Raw genomic sequence first — 20,331 nt, 5'->3', positions numbered from 1 at the left:
ACCAACAATCCCTGTACACTAGCACTATGCTGCACGCTAGGGACAATTTACTTTTATTTACTGAAGCCAATTAACCTACAAACCAAAACATCTTCGGACTGTGGAGGGAAACTGGACCACCCGGATAAAATCCACGTGGTCACAGGGAGAACGTACAAACTCCATAAAAACATCACCCGTAGTCAGGATCGAACACGGGTCTCTGGCACTGTAAGGCAACAACTCTACCACTGTGCCACCATGCTGCCTTTATTGACATGACATGGAATAACCACATAATTAGCACATAATTTTTGACCAGGAAATAAAATGTTTTTGCTGTGGCCGCACAGTTGGCATTATTAATATCGTGATTTCTTGAGAGAAACTATGATACACTCTCCTCTGTCCTTATTAAGAAAAGGCTTTCCTGATTCCAGGTTACTTGTGGGGAGTGATTTGTTGGCTGAGAATTCTGCATCAATAGAAACATAGAAAATAGGTGCAGGAATAGGCCATTCGGCCCTTCGAGCCTGCACCGCCATTCAATATGATCATGGCTGATCATCCAACTCAGTATCCTGTACCTGCCTTCTCTCCATACCCCCTGATCCCTTTACCCACAAGGGCCACATCTAACTCCCTCTTAAATATAGCCAATGAACTGGCCTCAACTACTTTCTGTGGCAGAGAATTCCACAGATTCACCACTCTGTGTGTGAATTTATTTTTTCTCATCTCGGTCCTAAAAAACTTCCCCCTTATCCTTAAACTGTGACCCCTTGTTCTGGACTTCCCCAACATCGGGAACAATCTTCTTGCATCTAGCCTGTCCAACCCCTTAAGAATTTTGTACGTTTCTATAAGATCCCCCCTCAATCTTCTAAATTCTAGCGAGTACAAGCCGAGTCTATCCAGTCTGTCTTCATATGACAGTCCTGACATCCCAGGAATCAGTCTGGTGAACCTTCCCTGTACTCCCTCTATGGCAAGAATGTCTTTCCTCAGATTAGGAGACCAAAACTGTACGCAATACTCCAGGTGTGGTCTCACCAAGGCCCTGTACAACTGCAGTTGTACAATAGAAGTGATCAAAATGCACACAGCCAGCCAGTCTGCTGTGCCTGTGGCAGAGCCTTGAAAATCTAAATTCAAAAACTCCTTTTCTCTTTGGTCAGCATGGGCGAGTTGGACCGAAGAGCCTGTTTTTGTGCCATTTGACTGTAATGCATGGTGAATAAACCTACATTCAGTTAGCCAAAAGTAATGTGCTGAATGAGGAAAGTCAAAACAGCTATCGATAGGGAAAATATATAAGTTTATTAGAGATTACTGTACCAAATAATTTAAATATAAATTCAGAGAAAAGTCTTTCAGGGTTAAATTATTTAAACATTTCTTTACATTTACCTTCAACGCCTTTGTACCATTCAAACTTTGTTCAAATCTTCCTGATGCCATTAAATTCAGAAAAAAATGTTAGCTTTTTGTTTATACTAATATTTAAAGCCCGAGGTAGTTAAAAAACCCCACAATTGTTAGCAATTTTTATTCACCTCTAAACATTAAAATCCAGTTGAAACAGCAAAAAATTATTAATTGATTCACCAAACACTTTAAATATCCTGCCAAATAAATTTGTAGTACAATCCAACCACAGAATGTTTCAGGAACATCATCTGCTCAGTAACCCATTCTTACAGGCTTCCTAATTTGCACAAGCTTTTTACTTGGCAAAATCATTTCTCTTCCTGACTATAATGTAAATATGATTAGTGCTAATAATTTACATGATTATCGCATGTCTGAAACTAAAGAATTTTACATAACTTTTGGTAGCCAATTACATTTAAAATGAATCTGATTTAATCAAGACAACATTTTATGAATTAATAATAGCCAACTGTTAAAACAAACTAAATTTAAAGTAAATCATAATCTTTGTGCCCTTTAGGCATTTTCCAATTTTCAAGATTAAAGTATTAGTTTCCGGGAGAATGAAATAAGTGTCAGAGCACCCAGACAAAGGGAATAGAGAGGGCTCAGAGCAGCTTAATATTACAGATATTCAAACAGACTTTATAAAGAGTAATTGCAGATATGCTATTTGTGACATTAGGATCTTTCCCTTTATGATGGTTAAATAATGTGAAAGGGGAAAGATCTTAACTTCATCTTCACTTGTGCACGTTTTCAATTTTACAGCACTTGACAAGCAGGTTCGGGAAGAAGTTAATCATATACAAAATCTCAATTTTGCTGCAACCAATGTAAGAAAATATATACTTTTAGTAACTATTCAAACTGGTTCTAAGCATGAACACACACTAAATTAACAACAGTAAATAAAGCAGTAGTCATTTATATTTCTAAAAATAACAAGCACCGTGATTGAAAGCACATCGTCAACAAATAAATTGTTCTGAATTTCCTCCATTATAACGATGAATACTCACTGCCTCACCGTTATATTTAACTACAACTTCCAGGCCATTGTAATATGCTACACTGTGGAGCATGTAACACGCTGTTTTATTAAACTCAATAATTAACCCAAATGTGAGCATTGGTACCTCTCCTTTTTCTTTACAGTAGAGTATTGTATGTAGTTCTGATCACCCACATTACAGGAAGGATGTGGAAGCTTTGGGGAGGGGGTCAGAATTTTACCAATATGCTGCTTAGATTAGAGGATATTAGGTACAAGGAGAAATTTGGACTGGAATTGTTTTCTGAGTACGTGTATAGTATGATAGGATAGGATAGGTACGGGATACTGAGTTGGATGATCAGCCATGATTATATTGAATGGCGGTGCAGGCTCGAAGGGCCGAATGGCCTACTCCTGCACCTATTTTCTATGTATCTATGATTTGACTGGGACACATGACAATAATAAATCAATAGCAATATCAATATCAAAGACTAGAGGGAATAGCTTTAATGTCAGAGAGGGAAAGTTTAAAGGAAGATGGACACCAAAAGCTGCAGTAACTCAGTGGGTCAGGCGAAAAGGAATAGGTGACATTTTAGGTAGAGACCCTTCTTCAGAAGTTGAAAGGAGATGGGTTGGGCAAGTTTTATTTATGTTGCTACAGGGAGGTTGGATACATTTGGATTGTTTTCTCTGAAGTGTCAGAGGCTGAGGGGAGACCGGACTAGTTTATAAAGTCATGGATAGACAAACAGAACCTTTTTCCTATGCTGGAAATATCAGATACTAGAGGGCATGGCCTCGGAATAAAAGAACATACCGTTAGAAAGGAGACGAGGATTCCTTTAATCAGAGGGTGAATCGGTGGAATTCCTTGCCTGAGGAGGCAGTGGAGGCCAAGTCAATGGATATTTTCAAGGTGGAAATTGACAAGACACTTGATTGGTAAGGGTGACAGAGGTTGTGGGGAGAAGGCAGTGGAATAAGGTTGAGTGGGAAGGATAGATCAGGCATGATTGAATAGCAGAGTCGACTCGATATTCTGCTCCTATAACGTATGATCTACTCTTCTATGTCCAACGTCAACAAATGGTTTCAGACAAATGAAGTTATGGATGCCAACTCTGGTCGGACACATTGCTGGAGGACTTCATCTCACGTCCTCGAGATTCCATCACCTCCCAGTGTTCTACCCGGGGGCATTGGTAACCCTCATGTCCACTTTCCCCAGGTAACAGTGCTGCCTTTCCCACAACAATTAAAAATCATAGTCTGTGTTACTTTCTGGACGATTCGTGGCTCTCAGTCAAACAGCGTTCAAAGAAAACAAACAAGCAGTTTTTTAAATATTTTGCATATTTTCTTGGTGGTTGCTGGTAGCAAGGTTCTGTAGAGTGATCTTCAATTCCCTGAAGGTGGTTCCTTTTACAATCCTGGCTTTTGAGGTTGCCATATCTCGAGGTAACAAGTACACGACCAAGGTTGACTGCAGTTCGTCGCCGCCGCTGATTAAGACCCTCTTTTCACTTCTGCTCAAAGTCAAAGTAGCCAGAAAATAGGAATAATTCTACTCGTGGACAACCGAGCTGCATTGAAAGATAAGTATTTTTATTAATGCATGCTCCTATGGTCTTCGTTGGACGCGGGGGTTGTCCCCGTGGCAAGTGCGTTTTAAAGCAATTGTTTTGCTGTGTGTAAACATAACTTTTTTTTGCATTATTGGCGTCATAATATGCCACCGTTTCAGCTGCTGTGCAAAAGCCCGGGCCGCAGCGCGCGCCGCCTGTCGGCAGGGAGCGTCCCAGCGGGTAGAGTGCATCCGCCTAGCGCCAGCAACTCGCGCTTCTCACTCGGCGCCTGCAGAGGGCGCGGCCAGCGCGCGAGCTCGGAACGTCGGTTGCCCCGGCAACGGGAGAGGCCACCTCGCCCCTCCCCCTCAAGCGGTTCCCTCGGCAACGGTCGCTGCCCGCTCTAATACAACCCCCCCCCTCCCTCCCCTCAAGCGGTTCCCTCGGCAACGGTCGCTGCCCGCTCTAATAGGGCCCCCCCTTCCTCCCGTCGCGCGGATTCCCCGGCAACGCTCGCTGCTCTCCCGCTTCTTTACCCCCGCCCCTCCCCTCGCGCGGTTTCCCCGGCAACGCTCGCTGCTATCCCGCTGCCGCGTGCCGGGGATGTTAGTGTCCCGGGCGACCGAGTGATTAATTGAAGGGGGACGAAGGGAAGACGTGAGGGGGAAAAAATAAGCATGGAGGCGGTGGAGTTGGTGGCGACCGAGGAATGGATCAGGAACAAGGCCCAGCTGAGCAACGTCAGATCGGGTAAGGGTTGGGTTGGGGAGGGGAGGTGAGTGAGGGGATAGTGGGGAGAGGAGGAAGGTGAGGGGATAGGGGGGAGAGAGAGGGGAAGTGGGGGAGGGGGAGAGGAGAAAGCGAAGGTGAAGAAAGGGGTGGCGAGAAAGGGATGGGAAAGAAGGAGGGAAGAGGCGGAGAGAAGGACAGAAGTGGGTGGAAAGGAACAAGGAAGGAGGGAGAAGAATGGATTGGGGAAGGAGATGAGGAAGAGAGGAGAAAGCGAAGTATGGAGTGAATGGGTAAAGAGAGGAGGATGGATAATGGGGGGGAGGGAATGAGGGGGGGGGGTGAGAAGGAGGGATAGGGAAAGGAAGGAGGGAGGGGGACAAGGGAGGAAACAAGGAGGGAAGGAGTGAGAACAATGAGAATGGACGTAGGGAAGGGAGGAGGGAATAAGAGGGAAGTGAGTAAAGGGGGGGGGGGGGGGGGGGGTCATGTAATGGAGGGGCATCTCCACATGGTTGAGTAGCAGCAGCATTCACACCTTCACGGGGAGCAGTGTCGTCCCGACGTGCCACTCTCCACCATCACCTCCAAGCGATGATCTCCGACCACATCTGCATCTTTGAAGGGCAGGTTGCCTTGTTTTGGAAAAGGAGCAGCAGGTGGTTGGCAGAATTATTCACCCAAGTCAGTAATATATGGAGGAATGGTGTCAGATTTGGAAATATGTATAGAGGGTTATGAAAACACTCAACCGGTCAAACAGTAACTGTAGAGAGAGAGAGAGAGAGAGAGAGAGAGAGAAGGAGAGTTGGTATTTCAAATTAGAGAGCTGATGTAGGATCTTTGATTTGGAAAGTTAACCTCCGCAGATGCAGCCTGTGTACACAGTTTTCCGGTTGTATTTCACATTTCCAGCGTCCAGAGTTTCTGATTTTTTTTTTTTACTTCACAAATTCTTATTAACATTCAAAGTTTTATTATGCATATACCTGTACTGCTCTTGCATACAACAGTGTATTAACCCCATGGTTAAAAGAAAGCAATACACTTTCCACTTTGGAATCCACATACTTTCCACTTATGAAGAATGTTTTTTGTTTGCTTTTGAAAACACGCTGCGTTTACTAATACTTCTTCATGAAGAAGTGGGATATCATGATTGCACCTCATGATTTCGGGAGTGACTATAGGTATTTTTCGTCTTGGTAGAAGCACAGGCAATCTGATTGAGTGACAACTTAAACATAACGTCCTCTATTGAAGGATGTAACTCAACAAAGCAGTGTGTAGATATAATCTGTCAGAGTCGGGTGTTTGGGTCAGTTGGAATTTTTACGGTTAATTATTTTGAATGTATGCAGTATATTGGAGGTAGACAACAACTTTCCCCCTTTGGAAGGTATAAGCTAGGCATCTCCATGTTTACACCGGAGCAGTGGATAACTGTGCCCTACTGACATGGGATTTTTAAAACTCACACAGAATGTTTGAAGACACCAAATGATCTTTCAAGCTATAGGCTAGAATGTGAAATTGGAGAAACACCATGTGGGTATTTAAGTTATCCATCTAAAAACTGGTTAATAAATTGTGTAAGAAGAGCTGCAGATGCTGGTTTAAACTGAAGATAGACACAAAATAGCTGGAATGGGACAGGCAGCATCTCTGGAGAGAAGGAATGAAGAGAACCAATTCCTTCTCTCCAGAGATGCTGCCTGTCCTGCTGAGTTACTCCAGCTTTTTGTGTCTCTGGTTAATAAATTGCTATGACTTTACGATCCAAAGTGTGTGGGTTTTTTTTAATGATTGTGATTTGTTCAATACAACCAGTAGATTTACGTTAGTAAATGGGTGATGTTTCAGGTCGAGACACTTCTGCAGACTAGACTTATTTTGTCTAGTCTGCAGAAGGGTCTCGACCCGAAACATCACTCATTGCTTCTCTCCAGAGATGCTGCCTGTCCCGCTGAGTTACTCAGCTTTTTGTGTATATCTTTGGTTTAAACCAGCATCTGCAGTTCTTTTCTACATAGGTTTACATTATAGTTAGGAGGGAACATTTCCATGTAAGTTCTTTATGGTGCATTTTCTAAATTGTACTGTAAAGAGTTTCATGAAAGGAAATTAAGACATGGAAGGAGGGCGTTAGGGATGGAGGTTCGGGAGATCGGTCAATGGGCATGTCCAAGGAGGAAACAATAGGTGAGAACCATGTGTGGGGAGGTGTATGTGTTAGGCTCATGCAAACAGAACCTGGACTCTCACTTCCTCTTACCCCTTATTACTAGATCAATACTTTGCCTGCTGCCTGCATAATCTATGATGTACAATATGCTATCATATGATAAGTTTTAATCTACAATTTGAGAGGGAGAAGGGAAAATCAGAAGTGTCAGTATTGCAGTTGAGCAAAGGGGACTATGGAGGCATGACGGAGGAGCTAGTGAAAGTTGACTGGAAAGAGACCCTAGCAGGGATGACAGTGGAACAACAATGGCAGTTATTTCTGGGAATAATACAGAAGGTGCAGGATCAGTTCATTCCAAAGAGGAAGAAAGATTCCAAGGGGAGTAAACGGCGACCGTGGCTGAAGTGAAGTCAAGGACAGTATAAAAATAAAAGAGAAGAAGTATAACATAGTAAAGATGAGCGGGAAGCCAGAGGATTGGGAAACTTTTAAAGAGCAACATGGGAAACCTTTAAAGAGCAACAGAAGATAACTAAAAATGCATTACGGGGAGTAAAGATGAGGTACAAAGGTAAGCTAGCGAAGAATATAAAGGAGGATAGTAAAAACTTCTTTAAGTATGTGAAGAGAAAAAAATTAGTTAAGACAAATGTGGGTCCCTTGAAGACAGAAACAGGTGTGTTTATTCTGGGGAACAAGGAAATGGCAGATGAGTTGAACAGGTACTTTGGATCTGTCCTCACTAAGGAAAACACAAACAATATCCCAGATGTACTAGTGGCCAGAGGACTTGGGGTGATGGAGGAACTGAAGGAAATTCACAGTAGGCAGGAAATGGTGTTGGGTAAACTGATGGGACTGAAGGCTGATAAATCCCCAGGGCCTGATGGTCTGCATTTCAGGGTACTTAAGGAAGTGGCTCTAGAAATCGTGGATGCATTGGTGATAATTTTCCAATGTTCTATACTCAGGATCAGTTCCTGTGGATTGGAGGGTAGCTAATGTTATCCCACTTTTTAAGAAAGGCAGAAGAGAGAAAACGGCAAATTATAGACCAGTTACCCTGACATCTGTGGTGGGGAAAATGCTGGAGTCAATTATAAAAGATGAAATAGCAGCACATTTGAATAGCAGTAACAGGATTGGTCCGAGTCAGCATGGATTTACGAAGGGGAAATCATGCTTGACTAATCTTCTGGAATTTTTTGAGGATGTAACTAGGAAAACGGACAAGGGAGAAGCCGGTGGATGTAGTGTACCTGGACTTTATGAAAGCCTTTGATAAGGCCCCACATAGGAGATTAGTGAGCAAAATTAGAACACATGGTATTGGAGGTAGGGTACTGACATGGATAGAAAATTGGTTGGCAGACAGGAAACAAAGAGTAGAGATAAACGGGCCCCTTTCAGAATGGCAGGCAGTGACTAGTGGGGTACAATAGACTCGGTGCTGGGACTGCAACTATTTACAATATAGATTAATGATTCAGATGAAGGGATTAAAAGTGACATTAGCAAATTTGCAGATGACACAAAGCTGGGTGGCAGTGTGAACTGTGAGGAGGATGCTATGAGGATGCAGGCTGACTTGGACAGGTTGGGTGAGTGAGCAGATGCATGGCAGATGCAGTTTAATCTGGATAAATGTGAGGTTATCCACTTTGGTGGCAAGAACAGGATAGCAGATTATTATCTGAATGGTGTCAAGTTAGGGATAGGGGAAGTGCAACGAGATCTGGGTGTCCTTGTACATCAGTCACTGAAAGTAAAGGGCCTGTCCCACTTACGTGTCCTTGGCACGCAAATTACGCGACCTCGTTGCACGGGCATCGTATGGCCGCTCGGGGCCAATCCCAATGAGAAGCGCGGAGGGGTATGTAGTTATGCGCGACATCGCGCGGGGCTCTGAAATTTTTGTAGCAAACAAAATCTTTGCGCGCCAGCGGCCTGTCGCGTAACTGATGACCAAAGTGGGACAAGCCCAAGACCCTGGCGCGACGCAACGTCTCACCTCCAACAGCAGCAGAAGTAGGCAAACGATCGCCGAACTCGGCCTGGAGCTCACGGCCGTTGCGGATCCGGATCCGCCCCCACTTCTACTCCCAGAGCGGGGCCAAGAAAATTGAAGATAGACACAAAATGCTGGAGTAACTCAGCGGGAGTGGCAGCATCTCTGGAGAGAAGCAATGGGTGACGTTTCGGGTTAAGACCCTTCTTTCAGACTGAAGAAGAGTCTCGGCACGAAACATTACCCCTTCCTTCTCTCCAGTGATGCTGCCGATCCCGCTGAGTTAGTCCTGCATTTTGTGTCCATCTTCAGACGGCTGTGCGGGCCCAGGAAATCGCACGTGACATTGCGGGACCGTCGCGCCTCATTTAGCCTGCCAAGGACACGTAAGTGGGACGGGCTTAAGCTTGCAGGTACAGCAGGCAGTGAAGAAAGCTAATGGCTAATGGTCTCACTAGGGCCCTGTACAACTGCAGAAGGACCTCTTTGCTCTATACTCAACTCCACTTGTTATGAAGGCCAACATGCCATTTGCTTCCTTCACTGCCTGCTGTACCTGCATGCATACTTTCATTGACTGATGAACAAGGACCCCCCAAATCTTGTACTTCCCCTTTTCAAAACTTGACACCATTTAGATAATAATCTGCCTTCCTGCTTTTGCTACCAAAGTGGATAACCTGATATTAATCCACATTAAACTGCATCTGCTATGCATATGCCCAATCACCAAACCTGTCCAAGTCACCCTGCATTCTCATAGCATCCTCCTCACAGTTCACACTGTCACCCAGCTTTATGTCATCTGCAAATTTGCTAATGTTACTTTGAATCCCTTCATCTCAATCATTGATGTATATTGTAAATAGGTGCGGTCCCAGCACCGAGCCTTGCGGCACCCCACTAGTCACTGCCTGCCATTCTGAAAGGGACCCGTTTATCCCTACTCTTTGTTTCCTGTTTGCCAACCAATTTTCTATCCATGTCAGCACTCTACCCCCAATACCATGTGTTCTAATTTTGCCCACTAATCTCCTATGTGGAACCTTATCAAATGTTTTCTGAAAGTCCAGGTAAACTACATCCACTGGCTCTCCCATGTCCATTTTCCTAGTTACTTCCTCAAAATTCCAGATGATTAGTCAAGCATGATTTCCCCTTCATAAATCCATGCTGACTTGGACCGATCCTGTTACTGCTATCCAAATGTGTCTCTATTTCATCTTTTATGATTGACTCCAGCATCTTCCCCACCACCGATGTCAGGCTAACTGGTCTATTCTCTCTGCCGCCTTTCTTAAAAAGTGAGATGATATTAGCTAACCTCCAATCCACAGGAACTGATCCTGAATCTATAGAACATTCGAAAATGAACATCAATGCGTCCACGATTTCTAGACCCACTTCCTTAAGTACCCTTGGATGCAGACCATCAGGCCCTGGGGATTTATCAGTCTACCCAACACCATTTCCTGCATAACGTGGATTTCCTTCAGTTCCTCCGTCACCCCAGATCCTCTGGCCACTAATTTGAGAAAGGACATTCTTGCAATTGAAGGAGTGCAGCGTAGATTCACGAGGTTAATTCCCTGGATGGCTGGTCTGTCATGTTTAAAGAATGGAGCGACTGGGCTTGTATGCACTGGAATTTAGGATGAAAGGGGATCTTATTGAAATATATAAGATTATTAAGGGACTGGACACGCTAGATGCAGGAAATATGTTCCCGATGTTGGGCGAGTCCCGAACCAGGGGCCACAGTTTAAGAATAAGGGGTAGGCCATTTAGAACGGAGATGAGGAAAAACGTTTTCACCCAGAGAGTTGTGAATCCGTGGAATTATCTGCCTCATAAGGCAGTGGAGGCCAATTCTATGGATGCTTTCAAGAGAGTTAGACAGAGCAGAATCAAGAGATATGGGGAGAAGGCGGGAATGGGGTACTGATTGTGGATGATCAGCCATGTTCACAGTGAATGGCGGTGCTGGCTCGAAGGACCAAATGACTTACTCCTGCACGTATTGTCTAATAGTAAAATAAATTGCACACAGATATTTTCCTCAAATGCTGCCTGGCCAGTGGAGTGTTCCAGCATTTTCTATTTTTATATCAGATTTCCAGCATCTAGTTTTTGATTTTTATCATCAGTATATAATAGTCCTTTTAAGAATAGGCGAGGATACCCTAAACCGTTGTCTCTTTACCACTAGCACATTGTACTATAACAATACTCTTCCATTACTTTTCAAAGCTAGTTTTGAGTGCACTTCTCAAATCTGCTGAGGAGTACAAAACAATAGGTCAATCTGAACAAGACCACATAAAAAGCTGTGAGAATTTGCAGTATATAACGTATCTCTTCCTTGCCAAAATTTGCTTAATGTGGATTTTCACATTAACAACATTGTGCAATGGTTCGAGCAGACCGTTTAGTTCGCTGCCTTAAAATTCTGCCTGTTTCACTTTCTCAAAACAACTGTTTGAGAGTATATTCAATGGTCTACTTCAAAGTTTTCACAAAACTAAATTGCTGCAATGTTTATACAGATATGAAAGATGCAATGTACATTGTATTTTTAGGAACATGCAAATAATAAATAAAGAAAAGAGAATTGCAATTGAACTATTTGCTTTCTCCTTAGATGAAGTGGAGTCTTTGTCGCTGCAGGGAACCTACAGTGACAAAATTATGTCTGTTGGGGATGCTTTTCTGAATTTCAAAAGACTGAGGTCTTTAGACTTGTCAAGAAATTCCATTGTCAATCTTGGGGTAAGTCTACAGTGCTTCCTCAATAAGTAAGGTCCTCCAATTTTATATCTGAAGTATGGGTTCATAAGTATTTACAATCTTAATCCAAATAATTAATGGAATTCAGAAAAAAAAGTGAATTCTACTGAAATCTCTATTCGTTTGATGGGCTGAATCGTGCTGACACCTAGACTACAGTTTCATAAGTGAACCTCAGTTTTGAAAGTTGCAGGCTTCCATGCCTGCGCTTTGCTGTGTGGAAGTTGGGAACATTCAGCAGATTTGATGCAGATACGTCTGACCTTCACTCAGTCCCTGAGTTCAGCATTGAGGCCAGGGTGTTCAATAATGTACTCAGCTGATGTGCCAGTTGCACTTTATAGTTTATTCCACAGTTTTACATGTGGTATGAATGGTGCAAACATTTACTTAAATAGGTTTACCGATCTTCACTTAAACAGCAGATGTACATCTTGAAAATACTGGTTGGAGAGAAACTCATCGAGTCAAATTCGTGTTAGGGCAGCTTTTTATGTATATTCCAGAGTCGAACAGCATTCAGCAATTCTATTCCTTAACAGAGGGTGTAAATTTGAGTTGCGTTTAAGGTTTCTCTTAAAAAAACAAAGTGTATTTGTGAGGATCTAGAATGGCTGTTGGTACCAGATGTTAAATATTTTTATTAAAACTCTGCAAATGACATTGGATGATGCTACTACAATAATCTATTTTAGTTTGATGATTGGATCTAATGAGCCAAAACGTCTTGGGGAAATTGAGACAGCTTCATGCTGATTTGTGGCCATTTCTTAGTGTAAGTGCTTTTCACACTAATGTTCCTAAACTTGAAAGGTGTAGTAATCCACGCGTGTGAATAAAACAATCTTTATTAGCAAATACAGCTTTTAAACAAGCGCGTTAAGTGAGCTCAAACAAAGTCCCTCTTGCTGTAGGACACACCTGTTGACTGATGACGTTCTTCACCCCCAACTCCCGCCAAACTCAGTCACGTGACCATCCCAGCTCCACTGACGAGGGTTCGATCTATAAGTGGCTCAACCACCAGATGGCGCCACTTGACACCCCCCCCCCCCGAGCCAGAGGAATTAAAACGAGCAGGCAGACGAATGAGGCGGCCTGATCTCGTACACACATCACCCTTGCTCGGGGACACAACTGGCAAAGACGAGGGCGGAAGCGGGCGGGACGACGGATGCCCCCGATGGCGAGGCTGGGCCACCTGCACTGGCTGACTAATGTCCAAATGAGCCAGCTCGAGGCGAGCCACCGACACAGTCTCTTGCCTGCCCCCCATGTCGAGCACAAAAGTCAAGGTTCGGTGCCGCAGCACCCAGAAAGGACCTTGATACGGTCGTTGCAGTGGCGTCCGGTAAGCATCACGACGCAGGAAAACATACGGGAAGTCCTTGAGGGCAGGCGGAACATGCGAGGGAGCAAGCCTGTGACAGGAAGTCTGAACAGGAGAGAGCGGACCCACCTTAATCCATGTGTTGTGAATAAAACGATCTTTATTATCAAATACAGCTTTTAAACACGCGGGTTAAGTGAAAGCTCAAGCAAAGTCCCTGCTGTTGCTGTAGGACACACTGGTTGCCTTCTTCACCCCAATCTCCCGCCAAACAGTCACGTGACCGCCCCAGCTCTACTGATGAAGGTTCGATCTATAAGTCGCTCAACCACCAGATGGCACCACAATGCACTACCCCAAAATTACCTCTCTCTGAAGTTAGTGGAGGGCAGTTGATGTGGAGTATCCACCTGATTAATCTAGATCTGTATGTCCTTTCATTTAAATGGAAATGAAAGGCTGAGAGGGACCTCAGGAGTACTATGGAGTATAGAATGCTTAAATTCTTTTCATTGTCTAATAATAATTTAAAGTGCTTTTAACCATTTACATTTTCTTTTACATTTTAAAACATTAAAACAATTTAAGACTTTACAATTCCCTCAATTAATAGTTTTTGAATGCTCTGAATATCAGTGACATTCAAAGTCCTGGAAAGATATGTTAGTTGGTTAAGTTTATGGATGATCCGAATGCAGTGTTTTCTGTTGTTTCATGGGCAAAGCTTGTTCTTGTCAACCTGCATGAAAGCATCATGTCACACAAGGCCCTGCTGCCATGCAATACCTCATAAATTGAGATTAGATGTATTTGGGTGGCAAGTTGACACAATCAGATCAGGAAAAGATAAGTACATATTCCTACATGGGCCAGTTGACAACTGGCTACAGGAAGCAAGTTCAGGCCCATAGCTTGGATGTCTAGAAACCTTATGCAGTTTGCCATTTCCGCAGTGGCAGCCAACAGATGTTGTGCTTAGAAAGTGTTCAAGAAGGAACAGCAGATGCTGGAAGATCGAAGGTACACAAAAATGCTGGAGAAACTCAACCCTCGAGCTGCCTCCTCCCATCCCCCCCGCCCTCGGGCTCCTCCCTTTTCCCTTCCTTCTCCCCCCCCCCCCCCCCCCCACCCCCTATCAGTCTGAAGAAGGGTTTCGGCCCGAAACGTCGCCTATTTCCTTCGCTCCATAGATGCTGCTGCACCCGCTGAGTTTCTCCAGCATTTTTGTGTACCTTTGTGCTTAGAAAGATTTTGTTCATGTGTGCAGCATGTAGAGATGGGTTTGTGGTGTTACTTTTTAACAAGGCTTCTCGACAATTATACCAGAGGAATGTATATGAAATGCTGATTCTCAATTTCTTTTGGCGCAAAATTATTTTTTAAAACAAAAGCGTACTTTGGGGCTAAGTTTGTATTTAATAGGAGTGCTCTTGATCAGAACTGATGGGTAACATTTATTTTAAGAGATTTTGCGATTGGAATTGGCTGTTTATCTTTACTGATGCTGCCAAATTTGTAGCATAATTTATTTTTGTAGTTAATCTAAAATGTTGAGGTTCTGTGCTTGGGGAAAAATAGAAGTGGATTATTAAGTTTAAAGGTTTCAATTGTTTTATGAATGACTATTTGTAGGTTTTTCTTTTGATAGGGTTTGGAGTGTTTGCATTCACTGGAAAAATTAAACTTGTATTATAACAATGTGCCATCTTCGAAAGAAATTTCCAGTTTGCGACACCTAATCAATTTAAAAGAGCTTGATTTACGGCTAAATCCAATTACCAGGAATGAAGAGAATTATAGACAGTATGTAATACACCTGTTGCCAAACTTGAAGAAATTGGGTAAGCACGAGTTTGTGACATATTGACCATGTGATGTTCATTAACTACTGTTTGAGATTGCACTTTCATTAGTTGTTGTGTAGCTAATAGCTCTGAGCTTAATTACAGCAAAACTCTGATATCTATATGGCCAGAATACCTGATGGTTTGGCATCTGGCTAACCAGATAACTTTTGCTGCACTCACTCTCTGTAAGGGACTCCCAGTTCCTTAGCTTCCATTCAATTCTCCAGGGTCCCCTTTCTCTCATTCTCTTCAAATTCTCCAGGATCCTAGTTTTCTGCGCTCACTTAAAAATTGCAGGGATCACTGGGAAATTTATTGCAAAACATTATAATGTCTTTAAAAAATTGAATTTTAAAAACGGTTGGTTATTGATATAAATAACATCCATTAGTCCAGAAGATCTGCTAGTGTGGCACTACCAAAGGCATATGTCATTGGAGGTTTACTGTAGTTGTCTTTTTTTTAGTTAATTATAGATCAATGGAGTAAGTGTCAAATGTGCCTAATAATCATATATACTGGCAACGGGTCAACACAATTCTTATTTGCAGCAGCTTAACAGGCCTGTAAATGCAATACTGCACATAAGTATAATAAAGTCCAGAGAAGTGCTTAGTTGCTGAGGTTAGCGTTGTGTAGTGTTGCTGAGGTTAGTGTTGTGTAGTGTTCAAGAGCCTGATAGTTGCTGGAAAAAATATATTCTTAAGCCTAGTAGTTATGGTTTTCAGGCTGCTATACATTTTTCCCCGAGGGTAGGAGTGAAATAAGAGCATGCCAGAATGATGTAGGTCTTTGATATAGGCTACCTTTTTTACCTTCTATAGATCCCTTCTATAGGCTACCATTTTCTGCCTTCTATAGATCCCTTTGATGATGAGAAGATCAGTATCTGTGATGGACCAGGCAATATCTGTCACTCTCTGTAATCTCCTTCATTCCTGGGCGTTCCACTTGCCAAACTAAGCCGTGATGTAACCAGTCAATGTGCTCAGATTTTTCATTCATACACCTGCAGAGGTTCAACATATCAAATCTCCTCAATCTTCTAATGAAGTAGAGATGTTAATAAGCTGATACGAATAAATGAATCAGTAGGTAGAGTACGATGCCAGTGAAATTCAGTTTATAAAGATGTCTACAAAATGTGTAGTCATTATGGGTGTGCTTGTTTAGCCATTTAAAGTTAAATCCTTTGTAGTATGCAAAAAGTCAAAATAAACTTTGTTGTATACAAAGCATTAACTATTTTTTTTATCTATATGGATATAGTTGCATTAGGGAATGGGGTGGGAAAAGGGAGGAATAAGAAGTTTCAATCTATCCAATTTTTTTCAATGTATTGTTAGATCAGCTTGAGGAGTTCCAGGTCTGCAATGTTCATTTCAAGCCAGAGAAAGGCTAGTGAGATTAATTCTTGTTTTACATTCCACAATAAACATGCCAGTGTAAAGTTATCTGACAAACAAATTTGATTCTCTATTTGCTGCAATTATATTTCCATAGTTTAGCTGATAAATCATGTGCAGATAACAAACACTTGTTTAGGGTACAGTTAAATAACTGCCAAAGCATTCTACTTGAATTAACTGAAGTAGCACTTGCATAATGCCATGTCATGCCTAGCTTGTAATTTAATGAGGTACTCATTTTTAGTCTGGTTACCTCTGAGTAATCACTTGCACCATTAATTGTTCTTTCCATGTACTTTATATCCAAATATTACTTGTCATCAACAGATGACAGACCCGTTCGGGATAGTGAGCGAAAAAGTGCCCAAATTCACTTCATTTCACAAGAGCAAAATGGGACATCAGAACTAGATAAAGCAGATGAGAGGTCAGGAAAAAATTATGTTCTATATATATATACATACATGTACATTTATCTAAAAATGTACTTGGGTCAATAAGAGTTTTATTAATATCCTTGGTGCTTTTATTTCAACTTTTTCAGATTTATGAATTTTACAAATACATTTTATATCTTATTTAACTCAAAAGTGATAGGAGCAGAATTCGGCCATTTGGCCCATCAAGTCTCTGCCATTCAATCATGGCTGATCCATCACTCCCTTCTAACCCAATTCTCCTGCCTTCTCCCCATAACCCCTGACACATGTACCAATCAAGAATCTATCGATCTCTGCTTTAAAAATATCCATTGACTTGGTCTCCACAGCCTTCTGTGGCAAAATATTCCACACATTCACCACCATCTGACTAAATAAATTCCTCCACATCTCCTTCCTAAAGGAAAGTCCTTTAATTCTGAGGCTATGACCTCTAGTCCTAGACACTCCCATTAGTGGAGACATCCTCTCCACATCCACTCCATCCAAGCCTTTTACTATTCGGTAAGTTTCAATGAGATCCGCCCTCATCCTTCTAAACCCCAGCGAGTACAGGCCCAGTGCCGTCAAACGCTTATCATATGCTAACCCACTCATTCCTGGGATCATTTATTATTGCAATTTTCTGATTGTTTGATAAAACATTTTTAAATGCCTTGAAGAAGAATGGATGATTGTTTATTATATTAAAAAAACAGAAAACGACTGAATTGAAAATGAATGAATTACTCAGTAGAGTCAGTGTTCTGTAGGAAGGCTGAACCCAAGCATCCTTCTGTAAATGCTCTGTTACCTGCTGTGCAGTTCCAAAATGTTCTGTTTTTATTTTAGACTACTTGTCTTTGTTATTTTGTTTTGTATGGATATTTATTATGACTGATGTCATAATGAAGCTGATTTTACCTTGCTTCTATTGTTAATTTCAGTGACCATATAAAGAAGAACACATATGATAAAGGTGATCAGGATTCCATGAATCCATCAATGAAATATAAGTGGGATGCTGCATCAAACATTAAAACTGGTAAGAGATACTTTGATTCATATTTGACCATTAAATATGTCTGCCACAGATCATATTGAATAATCAATTCACCATTTTGATTTACTGAGCTAGAACTGGTTGAGAACTGTAAGCTATTCCTTGAAGGGCTGCCATTTCCCAGTATAAGTGCCGACAAGTGTGTGAAATTCATGTTTTAGGAGCAGAATTAGGCCATTCGGCCCAATGAGTCTACTCCACCATTCAATCATGGCTGATCTATCTATCCCCCATTCTCCTGACTACTACAGAACCTTTGACACACTAATCAAAAACCAAGCAATCTCTGCTTTAAATTATCTGGATTTGATCTCTCAGCTGTCTGTTGCAATGAATTGCATAGATTCAACATCTTCTGACCAAAGAAATTCCTCATCTCCTTTCTGTAGATATGTCCATTTATTCTGAGGCTGTGCCCTCTGGTCCTAGACTCTCCCACTAGTGGTAACATCCTCTCCACAACTACTCAATCCAGGCCTTTCATAATGGTAAGTTTCAATGAGATGCCCCCTTATCCTTCTAAACTTCAGAGAGTATAGGCACGGAACCATCAAATGCTTATCATACATTAACCCAATCATCTCCAGGATCATGCTTGTAATTTAATGTATACCACCGGGTGGCGCCGTCAGCGATGGCTGCCTCGCCAAAGGTCTGTCTGTCTTTTTTTGTTATTTTTAGTGTGTTTTAAAAAGTTTGTGTTAATATTCTCTGGTTTGTTTTATGTGGGAGGTGGGGGAGGGCGTCGGGGGGGAAACTTTTTTTCAATCTCTTACCTTGCCGGAGATGCAATTGATTTCCGGATCGTATCACCAGTCGCCCTGCGGCCTAACATCATGGAGTTGGCCTTGCTCGAGACTGACTTTGAGCCCCACTGCGGGGCCATGGATTTATCATCGGAGCCTGCGATCCCTTGCCTGGGATCGACGCTCCAACCGCGACCTGTGGATTTCACCATCGAGGAGCTCGCAGTCTCGGGTAGAGACCGATGTCGGGAAGCTCCAAAGTCGCAGAAGGTTCGATTAGCCCCGACCCGGGGTCCGATCACCCGGCTCGGGGAGCTGAGATCCCCCCGATGCGGGAGCTTGATCGCCTCGACACGGAGGGCCTGACCGCTGGCTTCGGGAGCCAAGATCGCCCCGACAGTGGAAGGCTTGAGGCCCCCAACCGTGGGAGAACAAAGAAGGGAAGAGATAGATTGAACTTTTTTTTTCGCCTTCCATCACAGTGAGGAATGTGGAGGAGTCACTGTGTTTATGTTAAATGTATTTTGTGTGTCTTGTTGCCTTTTATTGGTATGACTGTATGGCAAACCAAATTCCTTGTATGTTGCAAAACATACTTGGTTAATAAAGTATGATCATGATTATGATAATGTAAACCTCTTTTGGAAACATCCATAGCCAGCATATCCCTCCTCAGATATGGGGCCCAAAACTGCCCACAATACTCCAAATGCAATCTGAACAGTGCCTTATAATGACTCAGCATTATCTTCTTGCATTTGTATTCCAGCCCTCACAAAATGAATTTGCCTTCCTTGCGACCGATTCAACCTATAAATTAACCTTTTGGGAATCCTGCACCAACATTCCCAAGTCCTTTTGTACCTCAGATTTTTTTTTAAATCTTTCCATTTAGAAAATAGTCTGCGCCTTTCTTCCTACCACCAAAGTGCATGACTATACACTTCGCTACACTCTGTTACTTCTGCCACTTATTTGTCCACTCTCCCAACCTGTCCAAGTCCGACTGCAGACTCCTTGTTTCCTTTATACTGCCTGCCTGAAACTCTCATCTTCTTATCATCCGCAAACTTGGTCACAAAGCCATAAATTCCATAATTCAGATCATTAATATACACCATGAAAAGTAACGGACCTAACACCGACCCTTGTGGAGCACCACTAGTCACCAGCAGCTAACCAGAGAAAGTCCCCTTTATTCTCACTCTTTGTCATCTGTCATTCCGCCGATCTTCTATCTATGCTAGTACATTTCTCTAATACCATGGGCGCTCATCTTGTTTAGCAGCCTCACTGCGGCACCTTATCAGAGGCCTTCTGAAAATCCAAGTAAACAACATCCACTTTGTCTATCTTGCTATTTACTTCCTCAAAGAATTCCAACAGATTTGTCGGGCAAGATATCCTCTTCACAAATCATGCTGACTTTGGCCTGTTCTGTCATGTGCTTCTAAGTACTTGGAAATCTCATCCAAATTCCAAAATGTGTTGACCTATTTCCACTCCACACCTGTCTGCACATGTCACAGCATTAACCTGTGCAGGTCCCCAAATGGAAATTATTTGGTTGCATAGACAACAGGGAAGCATATGTTAAGTTATGTTTTATTTTAATTAATTTTGTAATTGAGTCATATAGCAGGGAAAGGGCTCTTCGGCCCAACTTGTCCTTGCCAAGCAACATGCCCAGCTAAGAAACAATTGTTGAAACTTTCTTTTGAGACACTCCGGGTCGTCAGGTGACTCAGCCGGGGTCACGATCGACATCCCACCATCGGCAGGTTGATGAGTTATTGCCTCAGCATACACAAACTGTTGTGCTCG

At 42.5% G+C, this 20,331-nt stretch overlaps 1 protein-coding gene across 5 annotated transcripts in view; it reads left to right on the top strand.

Annotated features, from left to right (window-relative positions):
- The first annotated feature begins 4,470 nt into the window (after window positions 1-4,470).
- lrrc36 (leucine rich repeat containing 36) overlaps window positions 4,471-20,331 on the top strand; it is a 40,341-nt gene continuing 24,480 nt past the window's right edge. For 4 of the 5 annotated variants that reach the window (XM_033036229.1, XM_033036232.1, XM_033036230.1 and 1 more), the window contains exons 1-5: window positions 4,471-4,731; window positions 11,548-11,675; window positions 14,672-14,864; window positions 16,607-16,706; window positions 17,646-17,743. In XM_033036229.1, coding sequence (XP_032892120.1) covers window positions 4,659-4,731; window positions 11,548-11,675; window positions 14,672-14,864; window positions 16,607-16,706; window positions 17,646-17,743 — 592 coding nt within the window. In that variant the 5' untranslated portion in view covers window positions 4,471-4,658. The remainder of the gene's footprint in view (window positions 4,732-11,547; window positions 11,676-14,671; window positions 14,865-16,606; window positions 16,707-17,645; window positions 17,744-20,331) is intronic. The other variant, XM_033036233.1, reaches the window with a different exon arrangement.

Source organism: Amblyraja radiata, chromosome 17, assembly GCF_010909765.2.
Source record: "Amblyraja radiata isolate CabotCenter1 chromosome 17, sAmbRad1.1.pri, whole genome shotgun sequence".
Taxonomy (NCBI): domain Eukaryota; kingdom Metazoa; phylum Chordata; class Chondrichthyes; order Rajiformes; family Rajidae; genus Amblyraja; species Amblyraja radiata.
Note: the sequence above shows the minus strand (reverse complement) of the source record. Positions and strands in the feature narration are given on the sequence as shown.